We start from the raw sequence: 23,740 nt of genomic DNA on the forward strand, positions 1-23,740 counted from the left end.
TGGGGGGCTTGTGAGCAACTTTAGTTGTTGGGCAAAGTGCCTGTCATGATAAATCAACGTAAAAAACAAAACAAAGTACTACTCAGAAGCAACTCTGTGAAGGATGATAAATTCACCTCAAAGTCGTGATATATTGCTCTGTTTGCATTGGTATTCAAATGCCTGGAATCCTTACTACAGCTATTTTGCATATTTTATATCCATCTAATTTCAATCTGTATTTGTAAAATATAATTGAACAAGATGTACAGCGAAAGCCTGAATGGAAACGTGTTGCGTTTCAGGGGCCACTCAAAAATCTCCCTGCGTCTCCCCTGCAGTCCCCGCTAACAGATCAATAACTGCATCACGTCTTTGAAACCCTTTTACCAGGTCCCGAGGCAATGCTTTTATCTCTTCAAAAACATGCCGTTAAATGGATTAAAATAAAACCGGCAGTTATTCAGTTTGTTAGAAGAATCATGCGCACATGCAACCGAATCCCCGTGAAGCGACCGCTGAAAGTCACGTCAGGACGGAGATACAGACTTAACTCTCACAACCTTGAGCAAAGCTGCTTGTAAACCATCGCTCGTGTCGTGCCACAGGCAAAGTCACACTTATTCACCAGCTGGTGGGGTCTAGATCGCAGAGGGAGACACGGTGAGGCCCTGGGGCCCTGAAATCCATTATTCACAGGAAATCCAGCTCTTCAGGGATCTGGGCTCTAATGAACTGACTCCAAAAACAAGCACTATCTGATGTCAATGTTTAGGTTAATATCCTGTTTTGAAATGGCGAGCTCATGAGAAACATTGCAAGACACCGGCTACAGGTAAAGTGAGACAAATAGCCATCACGGGACGTCGATTTAATGGTCTCGCATGAACACCGAACCTGTTTAGGAAGCATCAGTAGTTGTACGTTTTCAATAGGGATGATTGATTCAATAACCTGCAGTATGAGACGGTGTGAAATATAGACCTAATCTGCACTGAGAATTCATATCAGAAAACAATGCTCGATAAAGAGAGGAAAATATTTCAGAAACAATAAGTACTTTTGTTACAACCATAAAATGCACTCTGTACATTAGAACTATTAACACACCAATAATTCATTAAATAATTTCCATGAAATATAGAATTATTACACATTAAATATTTATACATTCTCGTGTATAAACTAAAGCTCTTACAATTCCACAGATTTTTTTTGTCCCCGTCCCTAAGTTTCCATATACAAATACATAGATTCATATCATCGTCAATAAGATATATTCAACAGAAAACTGAACCCAGATGTAATGAACAATAATACAAATTCTATCAAATGTGGATGCTTTAAAAAACAAATCTGAGACATAACTATTGCCACCTTCTGGCCAGAAGTGGCATTGTGTACCACTGTATGAACAATAGCATTCCATAGGTAGCCAGGAAGGAAAAGGAGAAACCAAGTACACTAGAGGCCACTAGGGGGCGTCCTCCTCTAAAGAGCCGTTTCTTTCAGATCATTGAGGTTCGGCATTCTCGGGCGAGCGGCTCTGGTAAAGCCGATACCGTTCTGCCCACCTTTGTTTGCCATTTGGTCTGGGTACGGTGCGCCCTCAGCCCGATTCAGTGCGGAGACGTGCCAGCTGGACTCGATCTGCCCTGGCAAAGGGTAGTTGTGGGGTTTACGGCTCTTGGTATTGGGGGTGACGCTGCCCGGAGGGTGCCCTCTGACCTCGTTCAGGTTCCCTTTGGTAGGGGGGTTAGGAAGGGGCTGGAAGCGCAGTTCTGCCGAGCGATCGGGTGGTGGGGGCTGATTGGACGTAGCAGGAGAGGAGAGGTGCAGGAGCTTCCGCAGGGATTTCAGAGGCTGGTTCTGAAACGGGGAAGCAAGATTAAAAATTCAAGTCTGTGTGTTTGCCTTTGCAATCATTAAATTAATAATGGATACATATATTCAGCAAGGATGCATTAAATGGATCCAAAAGTGACAGTAAAGATATTTATAATGTTAAAAAAGGTTTGTATTTCAAAAGATTTACTTTTGAACTTCCTGTTCATCAAAACATCCTGTTTTCAACATTAATAATAAGAAACGTTTCATGAGCAGCAAACCAGCATATTAGTATGATTTCTGAAGTATCATGTGACACTGAAAAAAAATCACTGCAGAAAATTCAGCTTTGCCATCATAGGAATAAATGACAATAATATACTGTATATATGAAAAAATAAATGTTTCACAATATTACTTTTTTTATTACATGTATTTGATCAGAAAAAACAGCCTTGCTGAACATTAGAGACTTCTTAAAAAAACATAAAAAAATTGGTAACACTGGAAATTGTTAATTTGCTACTAATACACTAGTAAACATGAATGAAAATGAACAATACTTCAACAGCATTTAGTAATTGTTACATAATATTAATTTCAACACTTACTAATACATTTTTAAAATGAGTTATTAATGCACTGCAAACTATCATGAACAAACAATAAAGATTTGCATTTTTATTAACTAACAGATTATTGGTCATTGTTAGTTCATGTTGGCTAATACATTATCTAATGTTAATGAATGGGACCTTATTGTAAACTGTAAACAAAAAAATCTTACTGACCCCAAAGTTCTGAACAGCAGGAGCAAACAAAGCGATTTTACTATCAGATCGTCTGAAGTTTTTCTTACCTGAGGCTGCACGTCTGCCTGCTTTTCAGGTGGCCAAGTGTTGTCCCTGTCACGATCGCGATCCCTCTCGCGGTTTCGATCCCGGTCACGCTCCCTCTCCCTTTCCAGGTCACGTTCCCGCTCGCGATCTCGGTTGCGGTGTCGACTGCTGTGATGAGACGAAGACTTGACTGGTCTCTGTATCACTATCTGGTCCTGCTGGGCCTCACTAGGAACCTGGCACACAGATCAAAACACAACACCAGTGAACGCTGGGATTTATGAACAACTTCCGCCTCTCCAAACAAAAGTTCACCCATAATCACGTGCATCAGGTCAGAAGACTGGAAACGTGCCGGTATACAGCCCTGTGAACCAGCTCAAGGCCTCCATTTGTATATAATTGAAATAATTTAAGGATATCATTCCAATGACCAGCTGTTTCTGGAGAAGATGGATTATTGAAGATAGATAAAGAGCTGAGTGTTTCGGGACGTGCCCAGTTTCTGACCTTTTGTTACAAAATGTGCAAATGTTTTTTTTAAGTGTGTGTGTACAGAAGACAGAGTTTGTGTGTTTGAAGACCACTTCTCCTGCTCTCTCCCAGGTTGGGAGAACGGCAGATGAGAAAACGTGCATCCTCTTTGAGCAGGCGCTGCTAAAGACGGTCATGGGGTCTGACATGCATCTAACAGAAGAACACATGCTGATGCTTTTGCGATGTTGGCAGTAACCTAAACAATGAAGTTTGGTGTGTAAAACACAGTACCAGATCTGTTACGTCAACATCTATAAAAAAAATTTGTATTGAGCTAATGTGGTTTGAAATTCATTATCAATGAATCATTATATAAGACAACACGGTACATTAAAGTATGAGTTTTTCTGTGCCGTCAGCTATTGAGCCCATAAATTAAATGCGTGTGGTGTGTGCAAAGATGAATTAGGCTTATTTAGGCTTTAAAATTTGATATATTAATTTACACATTAGCTCAATTAATCATATTCTATTTTTGTGAGTTTCTTTGATTTACTCATCTGCCACAATAAAAATGGGGCTTTTCCCCCTCATCAAATGCTAATATATTAATACTAGATTTCTCTGCAAATTAAATATATGCAATTCATTTGATAAAGTAACTATTTGAAAAAAAGTAATGTAATTTGATGTATTTAAAATGTTTAAATGTTTGATTAAAATGTAAAATTTCAGCCTTAGATTTACCCACAATTTTGCATCTTCCTAGCAGTGGCTAGAATGAAAATACACATTAACATAGATCTGGACCTGATGTTTTACTTGTTAAAAATGGCTCTGGGGGAAAAATAAAACAAAATAAAAATGACAAAGACATCCAGTCATAACTCCAAATCCAGAAAAGTTGGGACATTTTGTTAAATGCAATACAATCAAGAATCTGTGATCTGTTAATTCTCTGTGTATTTTGTGAATATAAACACATTTTGATTTTGATGGCTGCAACACACTCCAAAAAAGTTGGGACAGATGCAAAATAAAAGTAAAAAGCTTATAGAATATCCAAGTTAAACTCGTTTCAAACGGCCCACAATAAGTAGGTGAATTGATAATAGGTGAGGGTGTCGTGATTGAGTGTAAAAGGAGCATCTCACTCTTTGCAAGCAAAGATGGGTCATCATGGCTCACCACTTTGTGCCAGATATGGGAGAATTGTCAAACAATTCAAAAATCACATCAATGCAAGATTGCAAAGAATTTTCATCTTCTACCATACATAATATTGTAAAAAGATTCAGGGAATCCAGAGAAATCTCAGTACATGTAGGGCAGGGCAGGAGACCTCTGTTGAATGTGCGTGACCTTTGAGCCCTCAGATGGCATAACATGAGAAACCGTCATGCTACTGTGTTAAATACAGCCACATGTGCTCGGGAGTACTTTGGAAAACCGTTGTCACTTAACACAGTCTGCTGCTGCGTTAAGGAATCCAACTTGAATCTCTGTTAAGCAAGGAGAAAGCTATACATCAGTTCTATGCAGGCCTGAGCTCATCTCAGATGATCCAAAAAAGTGGAAATGTGTGCTGTGGTCAGATGAGTCCACATTTCAGCTTGTTTTTGGGAAAAACAGACATCGAGTTCTAAGTTCCAAAGACCATCAGCGACAGGTGGAAAAGCAAAGATCTGCCAAGGTATGAGGGGTGCATCAATGCAAACTGTATGGGCGATTTGAATGTGTGTGAAGGTACCACTGAAGTGGAAGCTTATATTGGGATTGTACAGAGACATATACTGCCATCAAGATGACATATTTCCTGGGAAGGCAAGACAATGCCAGGCCTCATTCTGCACATGCTAAAACAGTGTGGTTTCTAGACACTCTACACCGAAGAAGGGATCCACTTGTCTGAATGCCTGCAGTCCAGATCTGTCTCTTATTGAAAATGTAAGGAGAATCAAACAACGATGAACACAGACTGTCTTATATCAGGTGAGATTGGGCGAAAAATCCACTCGCAAAACTTCAATTAGTATCCTCAATTCCCTAACATTTAAAAAGTGTAATTAAAAGGAAAGGCGATGTGACACAGTGGTAAACATGCCTTAGTGTGTTGCAGCCGTCAAAATCAAAAAATGTATTTACATTTACAAAATACACTTGAATTTGGTCAGTGATAACTTCGAAAATCTTTTCTTTGTACTTTTGTCAGTTAAATAAAGGTCAAAGAGTATTAACAAATCACAGATTCTTGATTTTATTGCATTTTACAAAATGTCCCAACTTTTCTGGATTTGGGGTTGTAGAACACCTATACATTTAGCAAGACATGCAATGGAGATGTGTTTATTTGGTAGAGCGGCGTGGTTTTATGCGAGCAATACCATGGGCTGCGGGACAACAGGGAGCACTTTGACAGAAGAGTTATGCTTTAAGCTATTCTTTGAGTTAAAGAGGGGGAAAAGGCTTTTCTTGATGCTCGGGTTCCTTCCCGCGTTGCCGTCCGTCTGCAATATAAGACGCACAAAACCCCAGTGGCTCATTCTATTAACACCAAACATCTTTTGTTGTTGAATACAGCAGATGAACATACGGTCCTCTGGCTCAATATTTGTGGACAGAGCACAGTAGAGGCAGATTCTGCCACACACATGCTGCTCGGGTCTGTAATGGTCTCCATATGGCTATTATGGGGAAATACTACTGAAGGCACTGAACTGCACTGAACTGAGAGTCTCTGTTGGAATCTATCGGACATTAAGGACAATGGAACAAGTGGACGGCCTCCTTTTTGGGATGATACGTCACTTCACTTTCCTTTTCGCACTGGTCACCTACATGCTGATTGAGATGACTGAATGAACTTAGAGGGAAAAGTCCATCTATCGATTTTATCCATAAAAAGAGACAGTTTTCCTCTATCCTAGACTACTACCTTGTGTATAAAATACATCATTTAAGTTCAATGACTAGCAGACATACATACACAAACACAGCAGCTAAGCAACACGTATACATACATGTGAAATAATAATAAAAAAAATACACACACAGAAAAAGTCTCCTGGCTAAAGCATTACTATCTCCTTACTGCATTTGATAACATTTTTGACAGTTGAAAAAGAGAAACGTAATGAGTAAATTAATGAATAGGACATTCTTACCGGCTGTGTCTTCTTCTTTTTCTTCTTCATGGCTCGAAAGAAACCTTGTTTTTCTTTTTGTTTAGGGACCTCTGGTGGGTTCATGACCATGGCCTCTGAATTATTCCTAGAAATAAAATCATTAAAAAGTTCCATTATTAAACAGAGAGATCTGGGTCATATTTCAAAACAAAACAAAAAAAAAACAAAATAGCACATTTCCTGTCTACATATTCAAATAAAAATAACGTCATTGTAATAAAGCAATGAAAATCCAGACATAAAAAAAAAAAAAAAAAAATTCCCCCAGCTTTTTTTTTTTAATGTTGGTGAAATAGAACAGACATGTTTTTGATGTCTTTATTTAAGATTCACCCTATTACATAAGAAATAAACAGCCATATTATCTGAGAACTGGATTATGAAAGCAAAAAAATAAAATAAAAAATACAAATAATAATAATACATTTCTGCCTATAACTAGGTTTGTTGAATTTAGAGAGCATGCAAATGGCATGCTTTATTATTTTCTGCACCCACTGTTGCCAGACATCTCGAAACCGTCGAGGACACTACTTATTTTTACCTTGATTTTCTAGTTTTTCATTTGAAGCCAAATATTTCATGCTGTCACTTCCAGCTTATCAAAGCATTTCATCTCACAGTGAATGTATATGTACACAGAATGATTTATTTGTCCAGATCGAGGGTGTGCTGCCTCAACACGCGTGTGTGCTCACCAGGGGTCGAAATTGGTCTGACGTTTAGGGTGGTTTGTCATGGCTGTGTTTTCTGCCGCCACCACTGGCACTCTGCTCTGCCCAGCGCTTTCATGGAACGAGTTGTCAGGTCGAGGAGAGGGGACTGTGCAAAAGGACAGAACAAGCTTAACTCATTATTACCCCACAAATGTGACCCTGGATGTCAAAACCAGTCACAAGTAGCATGGGTATATTTGTGGCAATAGCCAACAATACATTGTATGGGTCAAAATTATAGATTTTTCTTTTATGCCAAAAATCATTAGGATATATTAAGTAAAGATCATGTTCCATGAAGATATTTTGTACATTTCCTACCGTAAATATATTAAACATTTATTTTTGTGAGTGAATGCAGCACAATCAGCAATCACAATTGCCAGCAGCCATATCACCCTGTAGCCCAAGACTGGTTGCCCACTGAAGCTAAGCAGGGCTGAGTCTGGTTAGTACCTGGATGGGAGACCTTCTGAGAAAACCAGGTTGCTGCTGGAAGAGGTGTTAGTGAGGCCAGCAGGGGGCGCTCACCCTGTGGTCTGTGTGGGTCCTAAGGCCCCAGTATAGTGACGGGGACACTATACTGTCAAAGAGCACCGTCCTTCGGATGAGACGTTAAACCGAGGTCCTGACTCTCTGTGGTCATTAAAAATCCCAGGATGTCTTTCGAAAGAGTAGGGGTGTAACCCCGGCATCCTGGCCAAATTTGCCCAGTGGCCTCTGTCCATCATGGCCTCCTAATAATCCCCATATATATATATATACACTGATTGGCTTCATCACTCTGTCTCCTCTCCACCAATAAGCTGGTGTGTGGTGAGCGTTCTGGCGCACTATGGCTGCCGTCGCATCATCCAGGTGGATGCTGCACATTGGTGGTGGTTGAGGAGATTCCCCCTTCCATGTGAAGCGCTTTGAGTGCCTAGAAAAGCGCTATATAAATGTAATGAATTATTATTATTATTATTAATTGCGAACATAAATGCACAACTTTAAAGGCGATTTTCTCAATGTTTCGATTTTTTGCACCCTCAGATTCTAGATTTTCAAATAGTTGTATCTCGGGCAAATATTTTCCTATCCTAACAAACCATACATCAATGGAAAGCGTATTTAGGTAAAAATAGCGTACGCTAAAAAAATGTACCCATGTGACTGGTTTTGTGGTCCAGGGTCACAAATAAATAAATTTGCACAATTTTATGTGCAATAGTAGACATAAAAATATGACTTTTTTTTTTAGTTTGGAACAAACCAGCACACCAGAATCCCATCCCAAACCCCCAACATATACTTTTCAACAGGGAACAGTTGTCATGCATGGGATTTTATGAACTACTAAAGTGCACAGATTAAAACAACTTTAGCATCATGTTTGTCACAGAGTTCATTTTTAGGTTACCTCTGTAAAAGCTTCCCACTCTACGAGGCATCGAGTCACTGTAGATGATTCTGTTCTCCTTGGACGAGGTTCCATCCTCCATATGAGTGTCATGGTACATCCCAGCCTGAGTTACAAGAGGATGGTCACACTACAGGACAGTACGGGACTGTAGTTTCTACAACTTTCTGTGCATACTGTTTAACTGTAACTGAATATTTTCTTGGGGAAAAAGGAATGATTAAGGAAGAGAAGAAACAGGTTAAATGGATAGTTCACCCAAAAATGAAATTTCTGTCATCATTTACTCACCTTCATATCATTCTAAACCCATGTGACTTTCTTTCTCCGGTGGAACACAGAAGCAAAGACTTTTGACTTTGGAATTTCAGTTTATTCCACTATTGTAAGGCATTGAAAATGTGCCGTAAATATGGCACTTTTTTATTTAGTGTCCTTTCTGAAGCTTGAAAGCTTCAGTCCCTACAATGTAATTGCATGGAAAGAGTATAGTCCTGAAAATTTTATTCACAGAAAAAAGAAAGTCAAATTTAGAACAACATGATGGTCCGTAATTAATGACAAAAAATATATTTTTTTGTGTGAACTGTCCCTTTAGTTGAGAACCTAGATATTTATTGCTGAAGACATAAGCTAGCAGTTAATGTAGTGACATGAACATTTACAAAACATCCATATAAATGGTCTGAAAGCTAAATATGATTTGCTTTTATGATCAACGCATTAAAAAAACAAAAAACAAAGATAAACCGAGGCATGATAAACAATAGCAACTTGTGAGTGTGTGAATGGACGCGTTCTGAGGGTCCTGTTGAGACCTCGGACCTCGTTTTTTGGGCGTTGTGAGTGGAAGGTAGCTGTGTTGTCCCTCGTAGAATCTTTAATCGGGGGGCGAGAATGAGGCTTCTCTTTAGGAGACTGGTCATTCTGCAGACATAAACACACAGCAAAATAAGCAGACACTGGGAGACACTGGGAGTGTGCATGTACTAATCAGATAGAACGAAACAAAATGCATGAATGCAGGATGCAGCAGAGCCGTATCTTAAAGAAGATCACATTCACACACGCAAACACATCACAATAGAATCTCCTTGAAACACGAACAAGGTAGAGAAAATTTGTGAAAAAGAAAAATTCAGACAAAGATGGACACATAGATAAGAGAGTATCTGGAAAATTCTGATCACAGGAACCCACAGAGATCAGCATTTTAGTGAGATCAACGCCTAATACACCACAGGACACGGAGATAAAACGAGAGCAGGGCACTGACCCTGCTCAGATCTTGCGTGAGTTCTTCTCGGGAGGAACTGGTGTTGTGGCGTGGGAGTGTGCGATGCTGGAGCTGCGGCGAGAGGAGCTGTAGGCTGCTGGCACGAGTTGGCACTCCCTGCCCAACCACCAAATTCGTCTCCTGGCCATGCGGCCGGTGTCGCTCTCTCCGCACGTACATGGAGTGGCGATGAGGTCGCTGCTGCGAGGAGAACGGGCTGGTGTAACCGAGACCGTAAGGATATGATTCATGTGGGGAGGGCAGATTGTGAGCATGGCCCCCTGCTCCTGCGGCCCTGCTTGGGTCCAGAGTGTCAGAAGCCTTTGGTTCATCAGGTGTCTTTTTCCGTCCTGAAGAACGCCGCGAGTCTAGAGTGCCCCCTTCTAGACGCATGTTACCTCGGCCGCTGGGGCTGTGGCCCTGCCGCTCCGTCCCAGCGTGCCTTTCACCCCTGGGGCTGCCGGGAGCCGCATTAAGATCTAGACAGCTGGACGGGAAGTAGCGGGAGCCTGAGCCTGATCCCACCATGGGATCATCCAGGTGGAGCCGCGTCTCTGCAAGATTGTTCACGGACTTGGCGTCATTCAGCGCCCCATGACTCTTGGACAGGCTGAGGAAGGACGAGGAGCTTTTGGAGGAGGACGTGGAAGGCATGGACCCGTGCGAGGATTCCATGTAGTTATGGCGACTGTGCTTGTCCCCAGACTGCAGCGTGCTGGTCTTCCCTTCCAGGAAGGATGAGTGGCGGCCTGTTTTGGACGACTTGAGGTACTTGCCCGTAGAGGTGTCCGCTCCCACAGTGGAACCTCCAGCTTTAGGCCCCAGGTTGAAATCAAACTCTGTCTTTCCCTTCGAGTCTTTGGGGCTGAGGAGGTGCGGAAGGTTGTTGTTGGCCAGATCTTTGCTGCTAGAGGCTGAGCGGCTCAGGGTCTGGACCTGGTAGCTCTTGGGATGTAGCGTGGGACTCAGGGTGGATGAGGTTGGCATGTTGCTGCCATTCAGGAAGCTTTCGTTGCTCCGGTGGAGGTCCTCATGGCGCGGTAGAGACGAGCAGTCCTTGCTGTTAGCTCGCCGATGACCTGAACTTTTACTGCCGTGGCTCCTATAGGGATAAACATGAAATGTTTACATTCTGGACATTCTTTCAGCCGAAATCAAGATATGCATCCTGAGGTGATTTTTAAAATGGTAATGGGAGTTCAGTACCATTGGGTGGTAGGTCCTTCTGTCTATAGGGGCTTTCGCACCGGATAGTTCTAAGAACTTAGTTCTAGGAACTAGCCACCACGATGGTTCCCCAAGAACTAATGGTTCCCCTAGGAACGTTTTCCTGGTTGAATTCGCACCACCGGTGGGAACTCTTATTTTGACGGCGCTCAGAACGGCAGAATTCTCCGGGTTCATTAGTTTACGATCTGTCTTAACAGTCCTGTCTAATACGTTATTAGATAGAACTGTTATACATAGAAAGTAGATAGTAATGAAAAGTTATTAGTGTATGCCGTGCGGTTGATGTCCAGTGCTGCTAGCTGAGCAGAAACACATAATCATGTTTCTCTTAGTCCCCTCAAAGGATTTTCTCCTCAGCGTAAAGTTTAAGAGGCCTATCACTGTTTTTCATGTTCGTAAAGTTAGTTCCTGGAGTAAATATATAGGCTATAATCTGTGTGTTTACACAACCTTTTTAAAAATGGCGGGTGCTGGTGTTTCGCATGCGTTCGGTCAATCAGCGTACACTAACGTCACGGATAGTTCCTATAGTGCTGGGTTAGACCCTACTCTGAAGTAGGAGCTAAATTAGTTCCTCCAAAAGGAGTTCCTAGAACTAAAATCGTTCCTAGTTCCTGCGGTGCGAACACGCCAAAATCCGGGTACTTCCGCTAATAGTTCTAGGAACTATGGAAAGGTTCCTCTGGTGCGAAAGCCCCTTATCTCGTCCCTACTTACTTTCTTACTTGGGAAACAATCCTCATTTTGACAATTGCATTTTCCACTAGTGACACAGAAATCACACGCCTTTAACCTAGTATATAGAAGTAGCAATTACTGACCGGCTGGGTATGGTGTTGTCTCCGTGGTACGGTTTTCTCTTCGAGGAGCGAGGTGGGGTGGGTGATGGGGCAGCTGGCCGTTCCGGCCCTCTCAGACCCTGAAACACTGGGTGGTTCAGACACTGTTCTGTCAGAAAGCGTTCGGTGGGGTTCAGGCACAGCAGGTTCTGATACAGTGAAAAGAGAACGCGGAGAGTCATGCCACTGTAGAACAATTAAACTCATTCAAATTCAGTCTTTAATAACACTTTACACTTGGGGGTAATATGACATCTGCAGTTAATTTTAAAATAAATCAACACCAAATATATCACAACTGTTGGGATTCAAAATTGAAAATGTTCTCTGATGAGTGTTGCAGACTGCTTTACCTTCATTAAATCCAACATGAGTCCGTTGATGATACCCAGGTACCTTCGATCAAGCGTCTGAGGATGACTTACAGAAGGAAACTGTCACAAAAACACATACTTACATAGTTAAATACAGACAGAGGGAGGACTAAAAAATAAAGCAGAAGAATTGTAGCCTAGAAGAATTGCATTTCCCATTACAAATATGAGATACTTTGGATAATTGCATTAAGCGGTGAAATATTTTTGTACAATTGCCACTAAACTGTATGTTTGACTGTTATCATAACAGGGTTATTATCATTAATTAAAACTAAAACTATTAAAAAAAATTGTGTTAATTGAAATGAAGCTGAAATAAAAAATAAAAATATTACATTAAAAATTTAAACTAAACAAAAATTTGAAACGTTGTCTTGAAAAACTAGATGAAATTAATTTAAGTTGAAGCATTAAAATGATTAACTAAATAAATTAACCCTAAAACAATGTAAACTTTCATATCCACCTATCTATTTATTTAACATACAGTCAACAAGTCATTACTGCAAATTAAATCCATACAGGGTGAAAATTTATTGAAAATATGGCAAGGAAAAGAAAAGGTCTAGCACCATTCATTTGCAGATGTTACAAAACATCATTTAAATTGTGACTTGAGTGTCCAAATACTTTTTGAGGCTATGTACTGTGTGTGTGTGTGTGTGTGTGTGTGTGTGTGTGTGTGTGTGTGTGAATCTATGTGCATGTGTGTGAATCTATGTGCATGTGTGTGAATATTATGTACTGTGATCAGCCCTGTCAAGGCAAAGCCAGTTGTGCTTCACACTGGCACATAGCGATACATGAGTCATAGGCAGCCACTTATTCAGAATACTGGGATCCGTGCCATTGGAAAGGAGAGGAGAGGAAAGGAGAGGAGAGGAGAGAAGAGAAGAGGCGAGGAGGGGAAAGCACAGAACAGGACAAAGGAGTAAAACAGAAGACAGGTCCTTACTCTTAGTCCGGCGAAACGAGGGTTGTTGTAGAACAGCTTCATCTGCTCTGGTGGTAAAGGGCCCAACACCTTTTGAATGGTGAAGAGCTGGTCGATTTCACTCTCGCCAGGAAACAGGGGCTGCCCATCACTCAGTTCTCCCAAAATACACCCCACCGACCACATGTCCACCGCCTTCCCATATGGAGCTCTGCGAGAGCCAAGAAGACAAATATAAGTCAAGTATTGACCTTCATTTGAGTTTTGTCCTTATCGATAATTTATTTTTGAAACATGTAGTTAAACTATTCAAGCTGTTTGAAGTTTAACTATTCAAACTGTTTTTAGTAAAATAGTTTGATTGTTTTTGTCTTTCATTGACAGATGCAAGACAAAAAACAGTTTTATGAAGAAAATGTATGTTGCTTGCCCTTCACAAGGCTAGGGTGATGAAGCAGGTTGCCAGGGTGTTGCTATGGCATTTTGTTATGCCATTTTTTTTAGCACAATGCTTTGTGGTTGCTAAGATGTTCAGAGTGGTTTTTCAGGATGTTGCTAGGGTGGTTTCTAGGGTGTTGCTAAGGTTTTCAAGGTCATTTCTAGGGTGTTGCTAGCCGGTTTCTAATGTTCTCTGGGTGGTTTCTATTGGGTGTTGCTAGAGTGTTCAGGGTTGTTAATAGGGTTTTGCTAAGGTGTTCTAGGTGGTTTCTATAGGGTGTTGCTATTTGATTGCTTTGATATTCAAAGGGTTTTTAGCATGTTGTTTTATGGTTGCTAAGAGTGGTTTCTAGGGCATTGCTAGCATGTTCAGGGTGGTTTCTAAGGAGTTGCATTGCATGTCTTATGGTGTTCAGAGCAGTTTCTAGGGTGTTGCTAGGTCATTGTTGGGGTGTTCTGAGTGGTTTCTAGGGTGTTGCTATGCGGTTGCTATGATGTTCCAAGTGTATTTTTTTCAGAATGTTGCTTTGTGATTGCTAAGGAGTTCTGAATAGTTTGCTAGACAGTGTCCTGGATGACTGCTTACTGTCCTAAGACAAAAGAGCCCACACCAAGTCACAATAAATCTTCTCAGCAGGTGGTGTATTACAAAAATGTAAAATAATTCTTGACTTAAGATTTGAAAAAGATAACCTTAAAGGGATCCTATTATGCCCTTTTACTAAGTTTTGATTTTGTTTTTGGTGTGTACTAGAATATGTTTTCATGCTTGATTATTCAAAAAACGCATAATTTTTCACATATTTAATATTTTTACAGCACCTCTCTCCCCATTCTGGTTCAAACACGTTGATTTCGATGAAGCCCCTCTTTCCAAAATACGAAATGTGCTGTGATTGGTTAGCTGGCCCAGTGTGTTGTTATTGGCAGCGCTTAGCAAATGTTCTGCCCCTCCATAACTGCGAGTTCATCTCTAGTGTAAATATTGAGGATGGCATCAATTTCAATCCAATTCGAGCCCGATTCAGACCCTGACAATGTAAACTAAGAATCGTGCACAACGGATTTTATGCACAGACTTTTCAAGCACGGGTTTTACAGGATGTTTCAGAGTGGTATGTTTTTTGTAATTTTCTTATACATTATAGATACGATGTTATTCACCATTTAATCGTGATATTTGTCGGAAAACTAAGGTAATACAAACAGTAATTGCTCACAAAACCATGGTTAACTTTCCTAAGGAGAGGTGAACCGTCTTACAAAACCGAAAACAAGCTGTTCTCCATGAAATGTGGAGGTTATAAAGTTTTAACCACTCTAAATTCCTCAGCCTCAGGTAGGTCAGACAAATGAGTTTTAGAAATGTTGGAAAAAACAGCATCTCTTTGACATAGCGACAACACGGTCTTCTATAAAGCAGCTCATCCATGCCTCGTCCTCTTTTTTGCTTATTCCATTGGCACAGATTATTTAAATGAGTTCTATTGTGACTTCATAAGATCTGGAAAAATTGTGCCGTAGTCCAAACCAGTCGTTTGTTGTAGTTCTTGAAAAGTGGATTCTGTTAAATAAAATATCTCCCTATATGGAGTAGACTTTGAGCTTTGTAACCTTGCAGATCTTGTTTATGCTCAAACAGCAACATTACAGACTAACTAAAGTTGAAAAAGTGGAAAAGCATAATATGACCCCTTTAAAGATCATTTTTAAAACTAACGTGTGAACGGGTCAAAGGCTTTTTTTCAACTGTTTTATCATCTGAAGTGCACAAATCACAAATCTGATAGCTTAGAAAGGTAATAGCAATACATTTCAAAGGAGCACAAACGGGACAGGGCGATTTACACACCAAAGTGTCATGCTCAGGGTTAAGGTTTTGTTCAAATCCCTAACTGTAGGTTTGTACAATGGCACCCTTAATAACGAAAGAGGGATGAGGAGAAATGCATGCAGAGACAGAGGCAGATAGATAGACATAACACTGAGACACAAATCTTTGCACTAACACACAGCAAGAGGGAGGGAGAGAATATTTGTGTGGGTGGAATTTAAATGGTGAGAGTTTCAAAAAATGTTCCACTGCATTCATCTAGTCTAGTGGCACACACTAGAAAATAACACTTCAATGGAGACAAGGACAAATAATCATGCACCTCACTCCTGATGTCACATCTAATGGATATATAAAATCAACATTTTTAAAAAGGATGTGCCCTCGATGCATATTAGAGCTTGTGTTTTAAGGGGGATTTGATTTTTCATCCATTTTGGCTTTATAGAGGAAAATACTTCTTGGTCATTTTTCAGTTATTATGTCTCGGGAAACAAGGTATACTAGAAATCACCTTGAAAAATAGAGCAGGAGGTACATATATCAGGACTTACCCTAGGAGCAGTTCAGGTGAGCGGTACCACCTGGTCGCCACATACTCAGTGTAGTTAGCATCGCTGCCTTCAGAGAGATTGCGGGCAAAGCCTAGGGAGTGACCAACCCGGATAGATAGACATAGGGAAGGAGGAAAGTGAAAAGGTATCTGGCATGAGCAAGACCGCACACAACATTCAGAGATCTTAATTAATCTTGCCATATTCTTCCCTCTAAAAATAAAAGTCTTAGAGAGAAGCCTGTGGAGTGAGTCATTCTCAATTTCCGTGGCATTCAGTGTGGAGGCAAAATTTTACCCTGAGTGAATAATATATACATTCCATCAGGAGCAGAACCTGGAGGCTGGGAAGTACAATATGTGATTTATCAGGTACTGAGACGACAGCCACAACGTTACATTGGGCAAGTTCAAAGTTATTTAAGGAGGTTAAACAAAGTTATTGTTAATATATAAAATATATGATTAAATGTATAATTAGAAAATGTATTTATATTCAATGCGTGTCTATATTGTTGATTTATATACAGTAGTTATAGCAATGGTTATAACTACAATTATATCATCTTCATTTATAATTTATCAAAATATTTGTATGCGTTTTAATTTAAGATTATATAATTGTAAATGATAAGATGATATAATTGTTTTTTCCAACCAGATCAGTATTTATCTGGCATAAACAAAATAACTTGTAACAAACTATGATGAAAAGCAGCAATTGATTAAATATTATATTATTGTATATAAATCTGTTCAAAATAACATAAAATAAATAGTTAGATTTTGAATATTTCAAAAAAAAGAAAGAAAAGAAATTAGATGTAAGCATTAAAAATAGTGATGTTGAGTTTGTTGCACTGCACAACACTTTTTAAAAATAGTAATGAAAACGACTCATGCTAATGAAAATTGAAAAAGATAGTAGAGTTGCGACTGAGTTACTCCCCAACACTGCTAACAACTTCCTTTTCTGTGATGAGGGTGGATATTTCAGTCATCTTCCATTTCCGTATATGAAATCATATATCTGGAAGGATCAAACATCAACTTAACATTTGCATTACATATAATAGGCGCTGTCCCTCAAACATTTGCATACTGTGTGATTTGGACAAAAACTGTTTCGTTCCCTTCCACTTAAATCCAATGTCAGAATTTTTATTTTTTTTTTCAGACGTCACCGCAGGACTCATGACGCCTTGAAAGGAGACCAAGCATTCAGCGAGAGAGATCAGTGTGAATATGGGGGTGGCGGGTCCTGAATCAGACGAGTGAAAGCCTCTGCTCACCAAAATCACACAGCTTCAGGATATCATTGGAGCTGATGAGGAGATTTTCAGGCTTGATATCTGCAGATTAGATAAAAAGGGATGGATTTTTCTTAGTGAGCTCAATTTGTGTTCAATACTACACAAAAATTACACTAGCAATAAATAAGAAATGTTGAAAATGACAAAATAAAGACATCACACATCTTATTATATTCCATATTCCTAATGATCTTTAAATAACAACTTCCTTAAATACTTCATTAAATTAAAAGTAGAACTTCATAACAGAAAAGACCCACATACAAACATTGAAGAATAAAAAAAACCTTACCCTAACTGTTCAAAAGTTTGGGGTCTGTAAATTTTAAAAAATCTATTTCATCTATCTATATACGCATTCTTATGTTCTTAAAAGGTACAAAGTACCCAAAAAAGAAAATTCTGTTCGCTTCAATGTTTAAATGTGAATAAAACCCTAAATTCAATCTGTTCATCATATAAAGCGATTGTGTCTCTTCCAAAAATTTGGAATCAACTGCTCAATTCAATTGGATTAGCTTAAAGATCTCTTTATGAACTTTTTGAAGCGTCAAATTGGTAGTTGCATCGACTGTCAATGGAGGGACAGAAAGCTCTCAGATTTCATTAAAAAGATCATCAGTTTCGAAGATGAGCGAAAGTCTTACGGGTTTGGAACGACATGAGGGTGAGTAAATGATGACAGAATTTTCATTTATGGGTGAACTATCCCTTTAAGATAAGATGAATTAAGAAATCTATAAACAATACAGAGACTGTCATACCCCTGTGAACGATTTCATTCTTGTGGCACCAGTGAATAGCTTTGATCAGCTGTAAGATGTAGCTTCGTACTTTATCAGGCAGTGCACCATTGGGCAATTCCTCCAACAACTCAAGCATATTCTGAAATATATATATAGCAAAACACTTTCTGAAACACAACACATCATCATCGTCATTTGAACTACAATTCAGACCAAACCAAATGAAGGTAAAAGAAAGCCTGTTTTGAGCTGACCTTCTCCACATATTCAAACACTAGATAGAGTTTTCCCCTTCGACGAAAAGCCTCTTTCAGTTCTACGATGTTGTCTTGCTTCAGTGTACGGAGCATCTTGAGCTCTCGTAACGTCGTCTCTTTAACCTCCTCATTCTCTGCGGGGAACACACAAGGGGGTTAGACGAGATTGAGAAGGGGCTTGTGTTTTCTAGAGTAAAACAAATGAGCTATAGAGCTCTCAAAGAAAGGTGACATTATAAAAGGCATTTCTTCTCACAAATGGGGTACACTTTGGTGTGCCATTACCTTTTAAGAGCTGCAAATCTCTTTGTTGTGAAAACTAGATATGTTCGATATATCGTTAAATTAACCTAGCATGAAAGTAGCAAATGTTTCCATCCCCCCTTAAAACGATGACATCATTTGGATCCTTTCTACAGCATGATGGGAAAACAATCTCATGCCATTTGCTTGACAGCTCTGTTACAACTGTCATTTTATTTTATTTATAAAATAAACAATTTAATCCAATTTTTAAATAACATTTGTCCATTCAATTTATTTTGGTTTATTACGTTTATTTCATGTTGCTTGCTAGAAAATAAAAATCACAGAAATCAGGTTTAAAAACTGTATTTACATATTTGAAATAGAAAACTTCAATCATTGTGTAAAGCGTTACCAAATAACTAGCCCTTGGAGTCTGTGATAAATAATGTAAATTATACTTTGTGTCATGGTAACCATACAGTGTTGTAGTCTCCAACCAGTAAATTACATGGATGAAAAAGCAAGCATTTGGTTGTAGCAGTCTTTTACCTTCACTGTCCTTGAACTTCTTAATGGCCACAAGCTCTTTTGTCTCCTGCAAACCAGATATGTAAATCAGTTTGAGCGCCTTCTCAAACACAAGCTTTATTAGCAAGCTGTTAATGGACTTAACATGTAAAACAAACAGCTGAGAGCTGCACAAAAGAACTGAACCTTAGACGAACCACTTCCCGGTTGTATCAAATAAGCCACAAAGGGGTATTTTTCATGACAAAGCCCCTAACAATGCTTCCGCTAAATGGAACAATGTGGCGGTTTTCAAAGAATAGATATAATTTCATATTAGGATGTCTAATTATTAGGCGGAAGTATTGCATGCACATATTTAGCCATGTGTTCAGCAGCCCTTGCGGTGGAGAAATGTTCACCCACTGTCAGTCACACAGAGTCCCTGTCACTGTGCTGTTGGACAGAGTCTCTTTTGCCTATCTTTGTCATTCAGAGCTCTCAATTTGCACTACAGCTCCCTTCACAGTGAAAGCCTTAGCGCTATGATCACGCTAGCTGCTAAAGCCCATCCATTTATCACAATTCTACACAGTAAACACTCACTCAGGACAAATTCCAGCCAGTATTATAGACTATAGTTCCCAGATAAATGGATATTAAATTATTCTTCTTCTGGAGTCTGTGTTTTCTGTAGCCTGTGTATTTCAAAGGCAGTATAACTGAATGCAGCTAACAAGTCTGATATAAAGGGAAACATCTAAATTGAGAGAACTACTTGGCATAGTTACAGTGTCACAGAAAGGTCGTTCAATACAAGAAACACATTCAATAATTGCTGACAGATTTACTTGCAAAAAAAGTATCATGGCATATGGTATTCATCCAGAATTATGGTATAACCATGTTTTTTTTTTTTTTTTTACATGTCCCATGATAATACTATAGTATTTTTTTTAAAGTACCTTGGAGTAACATATAACATCCAATGTTAAATGAATATGGTAATATCTCAGTACCACCGTATACATCGTATAACTTGTGAACTTACCAAAAGGTACTGTGGTGCTACCATGTTTTTTTTTGTTTTTACCATGTACGGTACCATGGTACTACTAAGATATATTTGGATTTCCCATGGAGTAGGCTACCATAAAAATAATAAAATATTTTTTTTATATAATACCATACATATATGTTTGGGGTCAGTAAGATATTTTTTGGAAAGAAAATTAATAGTTTTATTCAGCAAGAACACATTAAATTGATCAGAAATTACATTAAAGGCATTCATGATGTTACAAATATTTCAAATAATTGCTGTTTTGAACTTTCACCATTTACTAAAAATGTATTATGGTTTGGTTTCCAGTTCCATGGAAAAGCGACACCACTGCTTTCAATATTGATAATAATAATAAATGTTTCTTGAGCAGCAAATCAGCATATTAGAATGATTTCTGAAGGATCATGTGACAAGTAATGATGCTGAAAATGTAATGAAGTTACATTTTAAAATATATTAAAATAGAATCTTTTAAAATTGTAATACTACTTCAAGTTCACAATATTACTGTTTTCACTGTATTTTTTAATCAAATAAATGCAGACTTAGTGACCATAAGAAAATATAAGAGTACTACTATCTGATAACATCACTGTACCACGGTACCGCCACAGTACTTTTTATAAGGGTTAACAAGTCAACAAGCAACAACAATGCACATTTTTCTGTTTTCAGAAAATCCTCCAACTAAAAGGCATGTTTGTCAACTCTTGGACGAAATCCATAAAATGCCCGAACCCTGCAGATTTCAGAACATCGCTGAGGCTTGCATTTGAACCAGCTGCAATTAAACTGAAAGAAAATCCCAACTGAATCTCCCACAACAAGGCTGGATCCAGGCGCAAGCTCTACCTGACGCCTCCGGTTGGTAGCTAGTGCCTCGAAGGCTTCCTCATATTCTCCTCCGCAGTGGAACTGCAAGTCATTTTCACTTTAAGCACAGCTTGTCATGAACAGATATGATTCATGATCAGAAATGATTAAGAGGCACAGCAGACATGTGGGGCTGGATAAGGGACTAGCTTTTCCATATTGAGTAAGCCGGACCCCTGCATGGGCTACTTGCAGAAAGATCGTCTGCTTTAATTACGCTGCACGGTCAGGTTTTCCTTTGGTATTAAAAAGATTTTTGTTGGCACTGGCACGATATTCCAATATGGGGTTTGTTTTCAGGTTCACACTGAACAGGAAGTCTCTTTGAAATCACAATCTGAACGGTTCTGCAGGATGTTGTGCAGAATAGCATGTATGGCCCTGTGTCTATAACACATTTCCAAGCCAACATGGTGGACATAGCATGTATTTATGCCTACATATTTCTATCAACTCTTGAGCATTTTTTCCTCAAATTAAAGGGATAGTTCACCCAAAAATGTGCTCACCCTCATGTCATTCAAAACCAAACTTACTTTATTCTGCAGAACAGGTGATTTAAAAATGTCTCATTGTTTATTGTTCATTTTGTCCATACATTAAAGGTACAATATGTAAGATTTTCGTAATGAAATATCCAAAAATCACTTGCACAGTGTGATATATTTCCTGCAGTTGTGTACTTACAATATCCCAAAAGTTCCCAAAGATTTTTAATTTCAGAGAAATTCCAATTTTAAATAATGGCTCGTCCCTGCTCATTGTCGCCTGTCAATTACGTAATATCCACGTTATCCCTGGTTTCCGCTTGTACTGCCATAGTAACCATGGCGACAGACGTGGACAACTGCGTTACGTCTAGCGGCACGCTCACGCTGTTGTTGTTTCGTTCAAACATTATGGACCATGGCCAGCAGACTTTGGGACAAAAGGAGAAATAAAACGAGGATCAATATCGGCGTGGTGTTTTCGAGATGCCGAGAGCTCCAAGTCCGCGCCTAACTTCGACTTCACAGAGTCTTAGCGCTCTTGCATGTACTTTATTAGACAGGTGAGCAAATGTACATAAAACAAATCAATGTTACATAGCTCAACATGATGAAATGTTAGAATATGATCAGTATGTTATTCTAATGTTGATCTAGCTTACTGCTAGTCTCATACAGCCAACAAACTAACACATAGAATGACATTATAACTTTCAACACACTCAAATGCAGTTTAGTATGATAGTGTAGACCAAGTGAAACCTACGCCTTTGTTATTGTAAGATATTGTATTGTATATTTGTAAGATATTGTAAGATAAGATAGGTTAGCAACCCCTAGCGATGAAAAGAATTACATATTGTAGCTTAACAGGTCAAGGGGATCCAATACATAATAATAGTATATTATTTATATTCCATTTATATACTAGTTTACTTTATATTTATTTCGTATTTTTAATTAGTTTTTATGTGTATATTTTCAGTTTTCATTTTAATTTTAGTTTAAAGGGGTCATGACATGAGAAATCAAATTTGCCTTGTTTTTTGTTGTTGTTATTTTTACATATAAGTGGTCTTTGTACCATTAAAATATCCTGCAAGTTTCTTAGCTTAAAACATCCTTCTCACTATAAAAAAAACATTTATTTAATCAAACTCCAAAAATGGGATATTGCGGGATCTGTGACATTACATGGGCAAATACATTTGCATATGACTTCCTCCAGAGCAAGACATTGACGAATAGTTATACATCATCGCACCAAAGGCCCCGCCCACTGGCATTCAGTCGCCTAATTGGTGACATTTGCCTACACTGGATGTGAGTGTCACGTCACGTCACGTCAAAAGCAAATAGAACCCATTATAATCCCTGATGCTGTCTACACTAGATATAGTATATAGATGCGCGTTCAGTTTCTGACATACTCCACGCACTTCACAAGGATCACAGCATCTTGGATGGTATTTTAATGCCGTCCCAAATCGTGTCGCAGCAGGATTATATGTTTGTTCGGAGCATTTTGTTTTGTAAACAAGGCACACTGTAATGGAGAGTTCACAAATAAACTTTTGTTGAAAGATGAAGCAGCCAACTGATCTTATAGCAGCTGCATCACAAACCGTAAGTAAATTATTTCATAATGCTTTGTCTGTAAATGACGGTTTCATATGGATAATGTTTTCAAAACACTTTACTCATGAGGGCGTTGGCACTGTTTCTAATGCAATGATGTTAGCCTATTATAACGTTAGCCGTTTACTGACCAGACTTAAAGGAGCCGCTCCTTAAAAACTGATAATTTCAGAGAGGATGAAGGTTGAAAATAATAATTTTTCTGCATATATATTGTTTTTTTGGACAAAAACTTTATAAGTTCCATTTTAGTAAATTTATTTTCAGTTAGTAGTAATTTTAGTACTTTAACTAAACCATTCTAGATGTTGCCATGGAAACAAATTTAAATAAGTTTTACATCTAATATTTTATTTTATTTTATTTCAGCATTATTTAAGTAAGTAAGTAAGTATTTTTTTTATATATAGTTTTCCCTTTCGTTAATAATTATATCCCTGGTCCAATGTCTGGACTGAATTTCAAAACATCTACTTTTGTGTTTCACAGAAGAAAACAATGCATACACCAGGGTGAGTAAATGATGACAGAATTTAAATTTTTGGGTGAACTATCCCTTTAAGTACATACTATGAAAATAATGGGAATTAGGATGTAGTCTGTATCCTACATCCAGGGTGAAGAAAATTTATTACAACCTGTAAATGTTTGCTTCGGCATTTCGTTACAAACTGAGAAAAAAAAACTTGCAACATCA

The 23,740-nt window shown here is 38.8% G+C and overlaps 1 protein-coding gene across 3 annotated transcripts in view; it reads right to left on the reverse strand.

Annotated features, from left to right (window-relative positions):
- Positions 1-1,020: 1,020 nt before the first annotated feature.
- Positions 1,021-23,740, reverse strand: part of cdkl5 (cyclin dependent kinase like 5) — a 33,525-nt gene continuing 10,805 nt past the window's right edge. Inside the window, exons 4-19 of one of the 3 annotated variants that reach the window (XM_056248716.1) lie at positions 19,021-19,066; positions 18,220-18,356; positions 17,984-18,104; positions 17,199-17,258; positions 15,908-15,998; positions 13,103-13,292; positions 12,124-12,204; positions 11,753-11,919; positions 9,702-10,803; positions 9,251-9,352; positions 8,426-8,531; positions 7,006-7,129; positions 6,287-6,392; positions 5,507-5,629; positions 2,666-2,881; positions 1,021-1,848 (exon numbers count right to left, since the gene is read on the reverse strand). In XM_056248716.1, coding sequence (XP_056104691.1) covers positions 1,471-1,848; positions 2,666-2,881; positions 5,507-5,629; positions 6,287-6,392; positions 7,006-7,129; positions 8,426-8,531; positions 9,251-9,352; positions 9,702-10,803; positions 11,753-11,919; positions 12,124-12,204; positions 13,103-13,292; positions 15,908-15,998; positions 17,199-17,258; positions 17,984-18,104; positions 18,220-18,356; positions 19,021-19,066 — 3,150 coding nt within the window. In that variant the 3' untranslated portion in view covers positions 1,021-1,470. The remainder of the gene's footprint in view (positions 1,849-2,665; positions 2,882-5,506; positions 5,630-6,286; positions 6,393-7,005; positions 7,130-8,425; positions 8,532-9,250; positions 9,353-9,701; positions 10,804-11,752; positions 11,920-12,123; positions 12,205-13,102; positions 13,293-15,907; positions 15,999-17,198; positions 17,259-17,983; positions 18,105-18,219; positions 18,357-19,020; positions 19,067-23,740) is intronic. The other 2 variants (XM_056248717.1, XM_056248718.1) reach the window with 2 other exon arrangements.

This window comes from Rhinichthys klamathensis, unplaced genomic scaffold (assembly GCF_029890125.1).
Source record: "Rhinichthys klamathensis goyatoka isolate OS25496 unplaced genomic scaffold, OSU_Roscu_1.1 h1tg000056l_1, whole genome shotgun sequence".
NCBI classification, from domain to species: domain Eukaryota; kingdom Metazoa; phylum Chordata; class Actinopteri; order Cypriniformes; family Leuciscidae; genus Rhinichthys; species Rhinichthys klamathensis.